This window comes from Nerophis ophidion, linkage group LG13, assembly GCF_033978795.1.
Source record: "Nerophis ophidion isolate RoL-2023_Sa linkage group LG13, RoL_Noph_v1.0, whole genome shotgun sequence".
NCBI classification, from domain to species: domain Eukaryota; kingdom Metazoa; phylum Chordata; class Actinopteri; order Syngnathiformes; family Syngnathidae; genus Nerophis; species Nerophis ophidion.
The window spans coordinates 15,503,872-15,523,122 of record NC_084623.1 but is presented as its reverse complement, the minus strand read 5'-3'; the positions used below and the strand labels follow the sequence as shown (position 1 = coordinate 15,523,122).

General features: G+C 39.0%; 1 protein-coding gene across 3 annotated transcripts in view; it reads right to left on the bottom strand.

Moving 5' to 3' along the window:
* Positions 1-15,070, bottom strand: part of hdac4 (histone deacetylase 4) — a 212,245-nt gene extending 197,175 nt beyond the window's left edge. The window contains exons 1-2 of one of the 3 annotated variants that reach the window (XM_061918452.1): positions 14,972-15,069; positions 14,875-14,906 (exon numbers count right to left, since the gene is read on the bottom strand). In XM_061918452.1, coding sequence (XP_061774436.1) covers positions 14,875-14,878 — 4 coding nt within the window. In that variant the 5' untranslated portion in view covers positions 14,879-14,906; positions 14,972-15,069. Of the gene's footprint in view, positions 1-14,874 lie in introns of all 3 variants that reach the window. The other 2 variants (XM_061918451.1, XM_061918453.1) reach the window with 2 other exon arrangements.
* Positions 15,071-19,251: the final 4,181 nt, after the last annotated feature.

The following is a 19,251-nucleotide window of genomic DNA, read 5'->3' as shown; positions in this document are numbered from 1 at the left end:
AAAGCCAGAATCTGTGATGGTATGGGGGTGTATTAGTGCCCAAGGCATGGGTAACTTACACATCTGTGAAGGCACCATTGATGCTGAAAAGTAAATACAGGTTTTGGAGCAACATATGTTGCCATCTAAGCAACGTTATCATGGACGCTCCTGCTTATTTCAGCAAGACAATACCAAGCCACGTATTACAACTGCGTGGCTTCATGGTAAAAGAGGGCAGGTACTAGACTGGCCTGCCTGTAGTCCAGACTTGTCTCCCATTGAAAATGTGTGGCGCATAACGAAGCATAAAATACAGCAACAGAGACACCGGACTGTTGAACAACTTAAGTTGTACATCAAGCAAGAATGTGAAAGAATTCCACCCGAAAAGTTTCAAAAATTGGTCTCCTCAGTTCCCAAACGTTTACTGAGTGTTGCTAAAAGCGAAGCCCATGTAACTTATTTTTTGTAATGTGTTGCTGCCATTAAATTCTAAGTTAATGATTATTTGCAAAAAACAAAAAAAGTTTCTCAGTTTGAACATTAAATATCTTGTCTTTGAAGTCTATTCAAATGAATATAAGTTGAAAAGGATTTGCAAATAATTGCATTGTTTTTATTTATGAATTACACAACGTGCCAACTTCACTGGTTTTGTAATATTGAATACAATTAATATTGAATACAAATTTCAATATTTGTGGAACCGTTAAATCACGTCTCTCTTTAATGACAAATTAATGTAATGAGCCCAACTAGATCTGCTTGGTAATTATAGTGCAATTGAAATGTTGCAAGTCATATAAGTAAAACGCAATACAATTTATTTTTGACAAAGTTCTCACGGTTGTAGTTGTAGGCATGATCCCGGGATGCAGAGAAGGCAGACAGTGTGCAAGCAGAAGCTCTGTTTATAGGCGCCAATCAGAGTATCGATAAACAAACAGCACCAGCGTGGGACGAGCAGTCAACCACAGGTGAAAATGCAAAAGACATCGCCTAGCATGTGTCAGGCTTGGACTTGGTCTTGGGTTGTTTTCCCGAGGTGCGAAGCGAATGGAGTGGAAACGGCGTGAAGGTAGGTACATATTTAATTTATTTACTCATAAACTAAAAACAGGAATAAAGAAAAAGCTTTCACAATGGAGGTACAAAACTTGGGCTATGAAACAAAATACTAGCACAAAGGCTATAAACTATAAACATGAGACAAAACACTTGTGCTATGGCATGAATGACAAAAACTTACGTGGACAAAATGAACAGCATAGCAAGGCATGAAGCAGATAATCGAGGGCGTGAAGGAGGTGATGTTGCCAGACTGACTACCTGGTAACTGTGGCTTAAATAATGAACATGATAAGTGAAAACAGGTGTGAGACAAGACAGGTGAACTGATTGGTCATCATGGTAACAAAACAGGGAGTGAAAAAAAAAGGAACTTAGAGTCCAAAGGTCAGAAGCACCTGGTATTCCTAGGCAGTCTCCCATCCAAGTACTAACCAGGCCAGACACTGCTTAGCTTTGAGAACAGATGAGATTGGGGATGCTCGGGGTAGTATGGCCATACAAAACTTCTGATCAGACATGACAGATGAAAACTAAATCAGTTGGCATGGTAACAAGACAAACAAGGAAATGCAAAACAGAACTAAATGTCCAAAAAACTAAACATAGCATGACCAAAACAAAACATGAACCATAGGTGTGAGAGCATGAAAAGAAACGCAAAACATGAACGAATTAACAAATTTGTGCACTCAACCATGCACCAGGGCTGTCTGAGGAGCGCAGGTGGGGAAAAAAAAACCACCTCTAAGCAGTGATTGTACATCGGTGAGTCTCCTAATCACCAAACAGAGACAGGTGTGTTGATCAGCGCTCCAGACAGGTGGTGACATGGCATAGAAAGCATACAGGAAGTGGAAAAAACAGGGAAATAATATACCACAGTAGAAATGGTATTCATAAAATGTGACAAATTGTGAGGGTGCACTTATCAATTTAGCCGGTAGACGTCAGTAGAGTTTTGAATATCTTAAATTGTTTGTCCAACTTTGACCACAGTGTCAGTTGCTATAAAGAGTGGCGCTTTCCATTATTTTCAGCAGACTGAATTGCTAATGGATTGACCCCCTCCCCCCTTTCCTCTCGCGCGAGATTTACCCAGGAATGGGGCCATATGAATTATTTTCCTACTGTAATTCTGACCAAAAGTAGCTCTAATAGTGATTAAAAACATCCATTTCCATCCATTTTCTACCGCTTATTCCCTTTCGGGGTCACGGGGGGCGCTGGCGCCTATCTCAGCTACAATCGGGCGGAAGGCGGGGTACACCCTGGACAAGTCGCCACCTCATCGCAGGGCCAACACAGATAGACAGACAACATTCACACTCACATTCACACACTAGGGCCAATTTAGTGTTGCCAATCAACCTATCCCCAGGTGCATGTCTTTGGAAGTGGGAGGAAGCCGGAGTACTCGGAGGGAACCCACGCATTCACGGGGAGAACATGCAAACTCCACACAGAAAGAACCCGAGCCTGGATTTGAACCCAGGACTGCAGGACCTTCGTATTGTGAGGCAGACGCACTAACCCCTCTGCCACCGTGAAGCCCGTGATTAAAAACACAGAACTACAAATAAATGCAGACTGAAATTTAGAATGAACACATTTTTTTGTTGATTTTTGTTTTTTTTATAGAAAATGCGAGTTAAGTATACCAACATTTTGTGAATGAGTTGGGAAAAAAAGTGTTATCCTTGTGTTTTGGTTGAAAAAAGCCCCGAAAATAAACGTTTCAAAATAGAGTAAAGTGAATAAAATAAAAATCATGCAAAATCTACTCTCGCAAATTAGACCCAGAAGCATAATAAACATGGAAATTTAACAACTGGACAGCAATGCTCAGTGTTGAATGTTGCATTTTTAAAAAATCTGATTTTATCATCAAACAATTAACATTTATTAACACATGAACACACAAAAGTACAAAAAAATTGTATTGTTGAGCAATGCTTCTTAACCCTAAAGCCCATCTTTTTTTTATGTGTGTTACGTCCGGATCGTTTTCCATGATGCAGATGGAACTCCGGAGGCAAAGTGCAGGTAAGACAGTGATTTATTTATCATAAATCAGTCCAAATCCAAAAATACAGGAAAATACAAACAAACACAAAAAAAATGTGCCGATTGCACGGGACGCTAAGGAAAAAGCTAACAGGAAGACTTAGCATTGAGTCAGGAATCAAATAGTGTACCCACTTAACTTGTTGCATAGCACAAACAAGACTGCCAGACTGAGTGTGGCGAAATGCTGAAATAAATAGCTCGTATTAGTGCTCGGGAGCAGGTGAGCGTCCCGAACACTAATCAGAGGCAGGTGAAAATAATCAGTACCAATGGCAACTAAAAAAAAACCCAGAGGTGCTAAAAACAGAACTAAGGGAGTCAAACTAAAATAAAACATGATCCAGGCAATGGATCAGTGATAATTCCCTTTTCCACCACTTGTCTCACACAAGCAGAAGAAGTCTGGAGCTAAAGTCATAGAGAAGTTTCTGAAGTGCATAAATTATGACCAAGGTGGCGAAGCAAATGTAAACCTAGACATTATTATTTTTTGTTTCATCTGACCACATACATTTCCTCTAGAATGTCTTATCTTTGTCCATGTGATATCAGATGAAACAAAAATTGTTTGGCCAAAATACCCAACAATTTGTGTGGAGGAGAAAAGGAGAGGTCTTCAATCCCAGGAACACCGTCCCTACCGTCAAGCATGGTGGTGGTAGTATTATGCTCAGGGCCTGTTTTGCTGCCAATGGAACTGGTGCTTTACAGAGAGTATATGGGACGGTAAAAAAGGAGGATTACCTCCAAATTCTTCAGGACAACCTAAAATCATCAGCGCGGAGGTTGGGTTTTGGACGCAGTTGGGTGTTCCAACAGTACAACGACTCCAAATACACATGAAAAGTGGTAAAAGAATGGCTAAATCAGGCTTTAATTAAGATTTTCCCAAAGTCCTGACATTGAGAACATGTGGACAATGCTGAAGAAACAAGTCCATGTCAGAAAACCAACAAAGTTAGATGAACTGCACCAATTTTGTCCAGAGGAGTGGTCAAAAATTCCACTGGAAGTGTTGAAGTGCTGGCTGTCCGGAGTCGGGACCCGGGGTGGACCGCTCGCCTGTGCATTGGTTGGGGACCTCTCTGCGTTGCTGACCCGTCTCTGCTCGGAATTATCTCCAACTGCCCCCAATATGGACTTGACTTTCACTATAATGTTGGATCCACTATGGACTGGACTTTCAGAAAATTATGCTAGACCCACTCGTTGTCCATTGCATCCGGTCTACCCCAGAGGGCGGGGGTCACCCACATCTGCGGTCCTCTCCAAGGTTTCTTATAGTCATTGGCATTGACATCCCACTGGATTGTGAGTTTTTCCTTGCCCTTTTGTGGGGAATGAATAAATAAAGTACTATCTATCTATCTATCCATCTATCTATCTATCTATCTATCTATGTATCTATCTATCGATCTATCTATCTGTCGATCTATATGTCTGTCTGTCTGTCTGTCTGTCTATCTATCTATCTATCTACCTATCCATCCATCTATCTATCTATCTATCTATCTATCTATCTATCTATCTATCTATCTATCTATCTATCTATCTATCTATCCATCTATCTATCTATCTATCTATCTATCTGTCTGAACTGAAAATGTCTGTGGCGAGGCGGAGCTGACAGTCCGACAGAGAGGCAGGTCTTGCCAAGATGGCGGCGAGGAGGCGGGATTGGCGAGCGAGCGGCGAGGCGAGGCGTGCCGGGAGCGACGCCACAATTGAGATCAGGTGTATACGATTAATGAATCCTTTCGCACTGTTTAAAAGGGCAGCAGCCGTGAACGTCGGGGAGAGAAGTGGAGAGTCAACGACAGAACAAGACGAAGCGCATGCAACTCGGAAGAGAGCGGGAGAGAGCGGCAGACGACGCGGGCGACTGAAAAGCAACCCGAAAAGGACTTTTCTTTTTGGAAAATAAAGAAAGTCAAAACTGCTCAAAGCTATGTCCTACCTTGGTGGTCCCTGGAACCCGCACGACAGTGAGAGTCCGTCACAATGTAATTGTGGCTTGTGCAGCCCTTTGAAACACTTGTGATTTAGGGCTATAGAAAAAAAAACATTGATTGATTGATGATTGATTCCAAAAGCACCTTATTGCAGCGAAACTTGCCAAGGGACATGTAACCAAATATTAACATTGCAGTATGTATACTTTTGACCCAGCAGGTTTGGTCACATTTTCAGTAGACTCATAATAAATTCATAAAAGAACTAAACTTCATGAATGTTTTTTGTGACCAACAAGTATGTGCTCCAATCACTCTATCACAAAAAAATAATTATACTTATAGAAATGATTGGAAACTCAAGACCGTCATGACATTATGTCCTTCACAAGTGTATATAAACTTTTGACCACGACCGTAAATTTATTTTTCATCAGTTTTTTAAAGGTGTCATGGGAGGAGCAATCGCAATGCAGTCGTGCCATGACACACGGCTATAGTAGCTCTTGCAAATAAGCATCCTGAGAAGTGTGTTTGCAGTAAACAAACCCGGGTGTGGGCATACTGGGGAGTGCACAGCGGCGTGTAGTCACCTGTGAGGTAATTAGACCAGCTTACAAGGATGTCGCCATGCGAGTGAACACGGAGCGAAGGCATGGTGCGGCGCCAACGGGGGGAGGAGGCGGTTGCACAAGAGGACAAAACGGACAATACTACTGTCGACATGAAAACAAACACAATGGCAACAAACATCACCAGAGAAGGCAGGCCCCATTTGAGTTTGTCCCATTTCTTTTTTTCCAAAACACAACGAGAGATACATTTGGACGTACCCCGTTGGCATTAGAAATAAACTATTTTTGACTGATCTTTGGCTCTAATATGACGTTCATTCTTTAGCTTGTAATCGTTTCTTTGTTTAACGCCGCAGCGATCAAGTTGACCAGAAAGATGGCTCCAAAGGAGAGTGAAAGAGAGCCAAGGGCCCAAAGAAAACAAAAGAAGAGGTTCTGCGATCAAAAGTCTTGGAGCTTAAGTCAGTCGCTCTATTCTGCCTATAAAACCCTTAAAAAAACATCCAAACATCTCCATGATGTAAGTATATATATATATATATATATATATATATATATATATATATATATATATATATACATATATATATATATCCATCCATTTTCTACCGCTTATTCCCTTTTGGGGTCGCGGGGGGTGCTGCCGCCTATCTCAGCTACAATCGGGCGGAAGGCGGGGTACACCCTGGACAAGTCACCACCTCATCGCAGGGCCAACACAGATAGACAGACAACATTCACACTCACATTCAAACACTATATATATACATATATATATATATATATATATATATATATATATATATATGTACATATATATATATAAGTATATATATATATATATATATATATATATATAAATATATATATATATATATATATATATATATACATATATGTAGGTGTGGGAAAAATCACAAGACTACTTCATCTCTACAGAACTGTTTCATGAGGGGTTCCCTCAATCATCAGTAGCTCAACCCACTCAGCTGATGACTTTATGCAATTCTTTAGTAAGAAAATTGAAGTCATTAGAAAGGAGATTAAAGACAATGCGTCCCAGCTACAACGGGGTTCTATTAACACTGATACGATGGTATATACGGCGGATACTGCCCTCCAAAATAGTCTCTCTCGTTTTGAGGAAATAACATTAGAGGAATTGTTACAACGTGTAAATGGAATAAAACAGACAACATGCTTACTTGACCCTCTTCCTGGGAAACTGATCAAGGAGCTCTTTGTATTATTAGGTCCATCAGTGCTAAATATTATAAACTTATCACTCTCCTCGGGCACTGTTCCCCTAGCATTCAAAAAAGCGGTTATTCATCCTCTTCTTAAAAGACCTAACCTCGATCTGACCTCATGGTAAACTACCGACCGGTGTCTCACCTTCCCTTTATTTCAAAAATCCTTGAAAAAATTGTTGCGGAGCAGTTAAATGAACACTTAGCGTCTAACAATCTATGTGAAACCTTTCAATCCGGTTTCAGAGCAAATCACTCCACGGAGACAGCCCTCGCAAAAATGACTAATGATCTATTGCTAACGATGGATTCTGATGCGTCATCTATGTTGCTGCTCCTCGACCTTAGCGCTGCTTTCGATACCGTCGATCATAATATTTTATTAGAACGTATCAAAACACAAATTGGTATGTCAGACTTAGCCCTGTCTTGGTTTATCTTACTGATAGGATGCAGTGTGTCTCCCATAACAATGTGACCTCGGACTACGTTAAGGTAACGTGTGGAGTTCCCCAGGGTTCGGTTCTTGGCCCTGCACTCTTCAACATCTACATGCTGCCGCTAGGTGACATCATACGCAAATACGGTGTTAGCTTTCACTGTTATGCTGATGACACCCAACTCTACATGCCCCTAAAGCTGACCAACACGCCGGATTGTAGTCAGCTGGAGGCGTGTCTTAATGAAATTAAACAATGGATGTCCGCTAACTTTTTGCAACTTAATGCCAAAAAAACGGAAATGCTGATTATCGGTCCTGCTAGACACCGAACTCTATTTAATAATACAACTCTAACATTTGACAACCAAACAATTAAACAAGGCGACACGGTAAAGAATCTGGGTATTATCTTCGACCCAACTCTCTCCTTTGAGGCACACATTAAAAGCGTTACTAAAACGGCCTTCTTTCATCTCCGTAATATCGCTAAAATTCGCTCCATTCTGTCCACTAAAGACGCTGAGATCATTATCCATGCGTTTGTTACGTCTCGCCTCGACTACTGTAACGTATTATTTTCGGGTCTCCCCATGTCTAGCACTAAAAGATTACAGTTGGTACAAAATGCGGCTGCTAGACTTTTGACAAGAACAAGAAAGTTTGATCACATTACGCCTGTACTGGCTCACCTGCACTGGCTTCCTGTGCACTTAAGATGTGACTTTAAGGTTTTACTACTTACGTATAAAATACTACACGGTCTAGCTCCATCCTATCTTGCCGATTGTATTGTACCATATGTCCCGGCAAGAAATCTGCGTTCAAAGGACTCCGGCTTGTTAGTGATTCCCAAAGCCCAAAAAAAGTCTGCGGGCTATAGAGCGTTTTCCGTTCGGGCTCCAGTACTCTGGAATGCCCTCCCGGTAACAATTTGAGATGCCACCTCAGTAGAAGCATTTAAGTCTCACCTTAAAACTCATTTGTATACTCTAGCCTTTAAATAGACTCCCTTTTTAGACCAGTTGATCTGCTGTTTCTTTTCTTTTTCTTCTATGTCCCACTCTCCCCTGTGGAGGGGGTCCGGTCCGATCCAGTGGCCATGTACTGCTGGCCTGTGTATCGGCTGGGGACATCTCTGCGCTGCTGATCCGCCTCCGCTTGGGATGGTTTCCTGCTGGCTCCGCTGTGAACGGGACTTTCGCTGCTGTGTTGGATCCGCTTTGGACTGGACTCTCGCGACTGTGTTGGATCCATTGTGGATTGAACTTTCACAGTATCATGTTAGACCCGCTCGACATCCATTGCTTTCCTCCTCTCTAAGGTTCTCATAGTCATTATTGTCACCGACGTCCCACTGGGTCATTATTGTCACCGATGTCCCACTGGGTGTGAGTTTTTCTTGCCCTTATGTGGGCCTACCGAGGATGTCGTGGTGGTTTGTGCAGCCCTTTGAGACACTAGTGATTTAGGGCTATATAAGTAAACATTGATTGATTGATTGATTGATTTATTATTACTCACTACAGACATTATGAGAGGCAACAAACATAATAAAACATCACTCACTGTACAAGGGCTGCTGTAATATGGATGTAGGTTACTGATGCTATAATCCCGTTTAGATGAAAATCTTTGCGAAAAACAGGGAGCTAGAGCTCAGCATCTTTATGTGTCATTCTAGCATTTCCGAGTCTAAATGGGATGTCAAAGTGTACCGACTTGTCGCAATACATTCTCAGCATTCTTCTACCCAGGCGAGAGGCATGATTTGTGATCTAGAATAAACTTCCAAGGAGCAGGGAAGCGAGGAAACAGCAGAACACTCGATGATTTAAACAAAGTGGCATCAACTGGTGATTCCAAAGTCGCTATGAATAGTTTGTCTGCGTTATAATAACAATATCACTAATACTTGGTTAATATTCAAGGCACGGAATGTAAATAGAGTATTGTTTTTGGATGTTTATTTGTTGGGTTTGACGGGCGGAATAGAGGACCTCACATTGGCTCTGTTGGGTTAGAGTTCTCCTCTTTTGTGAGACCAATGTTTTGTTCCTTTGGCCACTGTGGTTTCTGTCAGAACAGTTATTTATCCTGTACTGAACAATCTCCATTAGAGTATATATTTAGACTGAAGTTGCATTTGATCCGCATTCTGATGTGGAGCGTTTAGACTGGCAAAAATTTTGGATTTGTGTCACTTGAGGGCAATCAATCAATCAATCAATCAATGTTTACTTATATAGCCCTATATTACAAGTGTCTCAAAGGGCTGCACAAGTCACAACAATATCCTTGGCTCAGATCCCACATCAGGGCAAGGAAAAACTCAACCCAATGGGACAATGAGAAACCTTAGAGTGGACCGCAGATACTGGGACTCCCCCGGGCAACCGGTGCAATGGACGTCGAGTGGATCGAGCAAAATATTGTGAGATTCCAGTCCATAGTGGATCTAACATAATAGTGTGAAAGTCCAGTCCATAGTGGATCTAACATAATAGTGAGAGTCCAGTCCATAGTGGATCTAACATAATAGTGTGAAAGTCCAGTCCATAGTGGATCTAACATAATAGTGTGAAAGTCCAGTCCATAGTGGATCTAACATAATAGTGAGAGTTCAGTCCATAGTGGATCTAACATAATAGTGAGAGTCCAGTCCATAGTAGATCTAACATAATAGTGAGAGTTCAGTCCATAGTGGATCTAACATAATAGTGAGAGTCCAGTCCATAGTGGATCTAACATAATAGTGAGAATCCAGTCCATAGTGGATCTAACATAATAGTGTGAAAGTCCAGTCCATAGTGGATCTAACATAATAGTGAGAGTTCAGTCCATAGTGGATCTAACATAATAGTGAGAGTCCAGTCCATAGTGGGGCAACACAATCCGATTTGGTGTGCTGTGTATAAAGGGCCCTTTATACCTCAAATCCCATTTAGATTACAACATGTAAAGTATATATTAAGGTTACGGAATCGTTTTTTATATAATTGATATCATTCAACCAATGTTATTAGGCGTCAAATTTTGATAAAAAATGTAAACATTTTTATTTCATGACTATTTAGCTTTATGGATTACTTTGGTTGTTTATTTACAACATGTAAAGTATATATTAAGGTTACAGAATCAGTTTTTGTATTATTCATATAATTCAACCAATTTTATTAGGTGTCAAATTTTGAAAAAAAAGGTAAACATTTTTATTTTATGACTATTTAACTTTTTGCATTTCTTTGATTATTTATTTCCTATCTATTACCTAGTTTTAGCATACACCGGTTATTTTTTTCCTTTTGTTTCTATTTAATCTTTTTTTTTTTCAAATATAAATAATACATAGTTAAAAGTGCAATTTATTAAGTGTATGTGCAATTATTAGAATAAATTATTATCAGAATAGCAGTTGTTTATTTTGAAAATGTTCCCTATTGAGGTTATAAACTGTGTTGTATTTGAACACTTAATCAAACAAACTTTATCGATTGATTACACCGATTACTAAATTAATCGATATATGCAGCCCTAAACGTGACTAGGGTGTTCTGTGTATTTCAACTGCATCTAACATAATGGTCACCTCTATTTTTTCGGTTTGATAGCCTGGGCTTTTAGCTCAGTGGTTGGCACCCTCGTCTCTTATGCCGGCGAACCAGGCTGAACCACGCAGGTTACACTCTGGTGTTTAATGACAATAAAGCACTCTTTTCTGTTCTATTCTAACAATGATAACTACAGTAAAACTCCCGATGGTTAGTAATGCAATATTGAAACTAAACCAAGGGTCGACAACCCAAAATGTTTAAAAATATTGGACCAAAAATACAAAAGATGTATCTGTCTGGAGCCGCAAAAAAATGAAAAGCATTATATAAGTCTTATGATGAAGGCAACACATAACGTAAGTGTCTATGCTACCTATATTAGCCTACTCTCAAAATGACTGTGTCGCAGGCCAAGGCAAATCTCCATTGACAGAAATGTCGAAATTTAATATTTATTCTACACATTTTTACAATATTAGAAATGATGAGTAAATCAGACACTGCTCAGAAGTTGAGATAACTCCTGGAAATGACTGGCTTTTAATGACCAAAGGTGTGAGTCCAAGTTAAGGTTTCCTTCTTTTAATAGATTTATTACAATCTTTAGCAAGCTAGGTAATATTTGCTGTGGTCTGGAACAACATGGCACACAAAAAAATGTATCCGAAATGTGTCATGAGACATGCACAACTAAATTATATACAAAGAGGATAAAAGTAAAGGATATTAAATGAACTCAAATATACCTACAAACGAGGCATAATAATGCAATAAGTACATACAGTTAGCCTAAATAGCATGTTAGCATTGATTAGCTAGCAGTCATGCATGGACCAATTGGCACTCCAACAAGTCAATAACGTCAACAAAGCGCACTTGTGTGCGTCCGCGCACAGTATCAAACGTTTGGTGGACAAAATGAGACAAAGAAGGAGTGGAGGATTTTTACATGTAAACAAACTGTTGCGTCCCAGTCCACACTGTGGTGAGTTCAAGAACCGCCAAAATCAGTAGGACAAAACGATGCTCACCAAATACTCTCATCAGTGAAGCATGCACACAAACATATTAAACAGTTTCTAACAATTGGGAAGGTTTGTGTCATGTTTGTCCTCAAACAAAAAATATACTTAAACAAAAAAATATATATTTTACCCCATCTTTTTTCATTTTTAATCCTTTTTTTTTTTTTAAATACTCCAGGGAGCCACTAGGGTAGTACTAAAGAGCTGACCCAAACCCTTAAGGGTTAGGGTTTTGGGTTAGGTTTGGGGTTTAGGGTCGAACTAAACCATCAATAACTTGATTGACAACTACACATTTTGATGTACTTTCCCCATTAAGAAATAAGATACCCTAATCTAAATGTATATGAACACATTACTGTCTGAGCAACTACAATATTAAATTTTTCACATTGAACTTACTTAAAAACTCTGGTGTCTTGGTTTGAGTCAGTGCTTCTCAAATAGTGGGGCGGGCCCCCCGACTCGGTGATTTTTTTTTTCATTCTTGAACGATACACAAGCCTCCAGCTGGTTTGAATTTATCAACAGGCTCAACAGATATTATAAAGTTATCATTTAAAGTTGTACACCAGGGGTGTCAAACTCATTTTAGATCGGGGGCCAATTTAGTCCCAAGTGGGCCAGACTGGTAAAATCACAGCACGATAACTTAAAAATAAAGACAACTTGAGATTGATTCCTTTGATTAAAAATAGAACATGAACACTCTGAAATTATACAAATCATAATTTTGTTTCTGTTTTTATTACATTTACATGTTGCGTTTAACAGTGTTCAATCTTAATTTGTCGTTATTTATACTTTCTGAATAAATGATGTGATAATGTTCATCGGTCAACTCATTGGTGTTCATTTTCAATCTATCAAGATAAAAAAAATTATATCAAAATCAAATTACAGGTTGTTGTTTATGTTGTTTGCCAATTTTCCTTGACCGGTGCACTAACATCTTGTGGTTTATTTTTATTTTACATATGTAGCATCATCTACAACAAGGGTCGGCAACCTTTACCACTCAAAGAGCCATTTTGACCCATATCACCAAATAAAGAAAACAGTGGGAGCCACAAAACTCTTTTGAAAGTTAAAATGAAATGACACTCATACAAAAAATTATTTCGTTTTGTGTTATGTATGAACCAGGGGTCTCAGATAAGCGGCCCGCACCTTAATATGAAATTTTAATGTTTGTGCGGCCCGCAAGTTTTATATGAATGCCGCTTGACAACATCTCACTTGCCAACTGTCCCAATTTTTCCAGGAAACTCCCGGATTTCAAAGCAACTATTCTCTCGAATGTCTGCTGATTTCCACCCTAAAAACAATAATATGCACGTGCAATGATGACACTGCATTTTTAACGCCCTCTACAACCTTATCATATAAATTGCCAGCCCAGTCACATGTTGCAAATGGCTTCTGCTAACACAGGTAAGTGACTACAAGGCATACTTGTTAAACAGCCATACAGGTCACACTGAGGGTGGCCATATAAACAACTTTAACACTGTTACAAATATGTGCCACACTGTGAATCCACACCAAATAAGAATGACAAGCACATTTCGGGAGAACATCTGCACTGTGACATAACATAAACACAACAGAACAAATACCCAGAATCCCATGCAGCACTAATTTATTTATTTATTATTTATTTATTCCTATTGTAATATTTCTCTATTTTGTTTCCATTTAAACCCCCATTATTTACTTTTTACTTTTTTTAAATTGATCTCAACTCTGTACCCTGCTGCTGGAATTTTAATTTTCCTGAAGGAACTCTCCTGAAGGAATCAATAAAGTACTATCAATCTATCTATCTATCTATCTATCTAACTCTTCCGGGCTACATTATACACCTCCGCTACCACCAAATTGTTAGGGATGCATGGGATTCTGGGTATTTGTTCTGTTGTGTTTATGTTGTGTTACAGTGCAGATGTTCTCCCGAAATGTGTTTGTCATTCTTGTTTGGTGTGGGTTCACAGTTTGGCGCATATTAGTAAGAGTGTTAAAGTTGTTTACATCACAACCCTCAGTGTAACCTATATGGCTGTTGACCAAGTATGCCCTGCAGTCACTTACGTGTGTTAACAGCAGCCGCATGCTTTTTGTGATCGGTCGGCACGTAGTTAGCATGGTGGAAAAATGTATGCGGCGACACGTTCTAAAGAATTTTAAAGGCATGGCAATCACGGAAAATAATAGTCCCAGGAAAATTCTGGGGGAGACACTGATATTTGGAAACCTCCCGGAAAAATTGGGGGTGTTGTCAAGTATGCAGCTGAGCCACATCAGAGTGATCAAAGAGCCACATGAGGCTCCCGAGCTGCGGGTTGCCGACCCCTGATCTACAAGGATACAAAGAATTTCTATTGTGACATCTAGTGGACACATTTAGAACAGCAGTTTCTTTCATTCAAAAATTTTGGCTCATTTTTATACTTGGCAAATAATAAATAATAATACAAATTAGGTTCTCAATCCTATTTCAAATTGAGGGTTTGGGGGCTGTAAAGAAAATTATGGGGGCATGACAAAAAAAAACGGAAAAGCACCGTGTTCATTGAAGAGCTGAAAAAAAATAAAGCTTCCTCAACATGAGGCAAAACTAAGAAATATTTTTTTTCGGACTTATTAATAAATAAAAAGTTGGGGCCTTACACTGCGCAAACACAATAAGCTTCGGGGAGGGACAGATGCAACCTCAGCCATCTGTTCCATTCAGTGAAATGCTGTACATCAGTGCCATTCAATAAACACTGTCTCAACTCAGGGCTGCACACACACACACTCACACACACACACACACACACACACACACATGTAACTACATGCCACTCACCAACATAATGATGCATAGTGTTTATAGTAGTCTTACATTGACACAAACACACACAAGTATTAGACCACAGTCCCATACACAACAACAACAACAACAACAGCTTCTTACCCATCAGTTGTGTCCTACTGGAGAAAACTGTGCTGGAGTAAGTAAGTAAGAAAGTAAGTAGGAGTTCAGTATCTGCGGGGGGGAAAAAAAGTCTCACTCTGAACTGAAGTCTGCTGCAGCGCAAAGCACAGCAGACAGATCTTGTTTTCCGAGTGGGAAGAGAGCACTTTCCCACTGTCTGTTTTCCTCACTGACGTGCTTTGGTCTGCCCTCAGGCTGCCTCTCTCTCCTCCCTCTGATACTCACTCCCCTCCCACTCTCTCTCTTTCTCTCTCTCTCTCTCTCTTGCATTTGCATCTCATCAGAGGGCAGTATCAGCCATGTGGATCATTTTTGGAGCTTTGGGCGATACTGACATTTCCTCGTATCAATCCAATACAAAGATGCTGATATCAACACTTTTTGCAAAACACAGGACTTAGTATTACATAAAAAAAATGTCAATATCAGTGCAGTGCAGTATGTATGTAGTGCATATATATATATATATATATATATATATATATATATATATATATATATATATATATATATATATATATATATATATATATATATACATATATATGTATATATATGTATATATATATATACATATACACATATACACATATATATATATATATATATATATATATACATACATATATATATATATATGTATGTATATATATATATATATATATATATATATATGTATATATATATATATATATATATATATATATATAAATATATATATATATATATATATATATATATATATATATATATATATATATATATATATATAGTACAGGCCGAAAGTCTTAATTAGATTATCCAGAGAATAGTGCTCGATACCGTGGTAGAGCGCAACATGTATGTGTGGGAAAAATCACAAGACTACTTCATCTCTACAGAACTGTTTCATGAGGGGTCAATCTCCTGACGATTGAGGGAACCCCTCATGAATATATATATAATATATATATATATATATATATATATATATATACATATACATATATATATGTATATATATGTATATATATATATATATATATACATATACACATATACACATATATATATATATATATATAAACCAATATTTTGGTACCGGTACCGGCAGCAGCAGGATCTAGTTAGTCAGAATTGAGGGAAAGATGGATGCAGCAATATACAAAGACATCCTGGATAAAAACCAACGCTTCTCATCCAAGCTGATAGAGCCAGAGAGGTGCTGCAATGAGGAATGGAATGAAACTACCCAAAGATAAGTGTGCCAAGCTTGTGGCATCCTATTCATTAATGTGCATCAACAAAGTATTGAGCAAAGGCTACTTAAGTAAAGTATTTTTCGGACTGTAAGGCACACTTACAATCCTGAAATATTCTCAAAAATCGACAGTTAGCCTTACAACCCAATGCAACGGTGACAACTTTAAAGCCGCACTGTTTGATGGATTGTCGGCCCATTACGGCTACGGTAGTCAGAGATACAAGTATTACAATGGTGTGTGTGTATAAGGACCACAAAATGGCACCCATTAGGAGACATATTATCTGGAATTTTGTCTCCCAATAATTTGCAAAACCAACTTTTTGTCAGTGTTAGTTTGTGACAAACCCCAAAATGCAGAGAAGGAGGCAGGCATTGAACATGAAAACATGATTTAATTAAAATACTAGAACACGAACAAACAAAAGGGTACTAACAAAAAGTGCGCACGAGGTGGATAACAAACTAAAAGAGCTAGCATGGGAGCTAAAAAACAAAAGGAGCTTAGCATGGAAGCTATCAAAAACAAAAGGCCTGGCGTGGAATCTAGCAGGTAGTGAGCAGGAAAACAGAAGTTGTTACGTGTTGTATAAAAGACAAACTGAAAGCAGAGAACAAAATACAGTAAGCTACACAAGCTACCAAATATAGCTTACCGCTACGCTGCAAAGACACGACACGACACAACACGACAGGAGCGACAATACAATACAATAATCCAGCACTGACTGGAAGACAAAAGCAGGTAAAAATTGGAGGGGGCTTATTGACACCAGATGTGGTCAGGTGCCAATCAGCCGCAGCTGAGGGGGAACAGCGCTCAGGGATAAAGACAGGAAACCAACAAAATAAGAGCGCTGACAGGAAGTACTACACACAGAGGAAAAAACTAGAACACAAACAAACTGTCAGGGGCAAGCCTGACACTTTTGGTACATGCTGATGTGTATTTGCCTAAGTCCTGAAAATTTGCACACGTCCGCCACTGAAGTCCATACTGTAGTCGATAAGCTTCTTTTTTTTCTCTGTCTTCTTGTTCTGGGACATTCATCCTCTGCTGTTGCCATTTCTAATATAAAGTAGTGCTAAAGCGCTAAAAACTACTATTGTAGTGGGTTTACATTATTCACCCAAGGAACTTTAGTCTTTAGACGGTTCCGGTCGGACGCTTTCACAGGACACATTTCCTAGTGAGCCATGGATGAGGAGATGCTGCTCCGTTAAGTAAAGTCTGAAAGTCATTAAAAAAAGTTAGCTCCATCTTTTGACACTACTTCCACTCCCATCCTTGCACGCTACACCGCTACAACAAAGATGACGGGGGAGAAGACGCTGCCGAAGGTGAGCCACGTAAATAAGACCGCCCTCAAAACGGCGCATCCTGAAGAGACTGTCAGAAAACAGCTTGAAGATGATCTGTAAAACATAATCCATGCAACATTTTGACCAAAGAACTACAAATATCGTTTTATTGCGCCCTATATATCTGTATGGAAAAAAAACTGACTCGACCCGCTCATCGGCAGTGCGATTTATTTTTTAAGTTTCAATTTTAATTTTAATTTTAATTTTAATTTCAATTTCAATTTCAGTTTTAATTATTTTTACGTATTTATTTGTTTTGTGTGCACTTTATAATCCGGTGCGCCCTATGGTCCGGAAAATACAGTACATACGATTTTTTTTTTTTTTTTTATAAAATTGCAAAATGAAAAACAAAAAAAGGTTCACAATGCCATAATGGGGTATAGTGTGTAGAATTTTAAGGAAAAACATAATTTATTCCATTTTAAAACACTATACATACAATTAGATAGCTCGGTCCCAGGCCTCGTTCTTTAAACCCAATAGGGCTCCTCTTTCACAAAGTTTTGGGGTCCCCTGATCTATGGTAACAACGTGCTTCGTTTACTCCGTTACATTTACTGGAGAAACTTTTAGTATCATTTTCTTTTGTCAGAGTAACAATAACACGCTGGCAATCCCTCCGGGCTGTTCTTATTCTCCGGCAGAACAGGTGCGCACTGTCGGAGTGCCAACGACTCTCGTCGGAACGAACAATCAACATTCACAGAGAGTCCCATTATAATGTGATCATTGATCATCAGCGAGGATAAAACAATAACACCAAATCAATAACACTGAAATACAACAAAAAAAAAACACTTTTCTGGCAAATTAACATAGACGAGAACTGATACCGCACTGATACTACCCTTGGTATCGATACTTGAATGGACGTGCTGCTTGTTGTGGGAGATTTTCATTCTGCTCTCCCGTTCACCGAGCAGCAGCGAAGCAGTCGCAGTCAGTTTCCACACACCTTTTTATTTGGGAGACGGAGGCACTGAAGGCTGCACGGACTCACACTCGCTGTGTCATTTATCCCGCACACACATTTCTGGCTATCTAAAGCCCTCCTACACACCAGCAGTCCCACAGTACAGGCAGTTTTTGTGAAGCCAGCTTGATGAGAATGGCCTTTCGACATTGTAACCACTTTTCTTTTTTTTTTTTAACAGGAATGAAGAAAGAGACATCTGTATTTGGTAAATGCAAACACAGTAGACTCCTGTTCCCGTGTGTCAGATACAAGAAATGATTTGAAAGTCATCAAGGAAATTAAACTCAGTTAATTATTTCCTTTGTCTATTTGTTAATAGGCTACTCTTCGGGTCTTACAGATATAAAGTCTTGATTAGACTACAGTTTTCCCCATAGCAAATATCTTGGTACAGGTGCCAAAATGTATTTTGATACTTTTCGATATTTTTCTACAAAAAAAAAGGGGACCACAGAAAAAGGGATTATTGGCTTTATTTTAACAAACAATCTTCGGGTACATTGTTGATGTTTACATTGTTACTTTATAGATGTCAACTGTAAGTTCTGTAAATTGGATTTATTACAATCTTTGCAATCTGGGTAACGTTTGCTGTGGTCTGGAACAACATGGCGCACTAACAACTATCATGTCAAATGCAGTCAACATTACATACACATAGTGCAAAAATAAATAAAATACACAGAGGACATAGGTATAGGAAACTAAATGAGCTAAAATATACCTCAAACAAACCATAACGATGCAATGTGTACATACAGCTAACCTA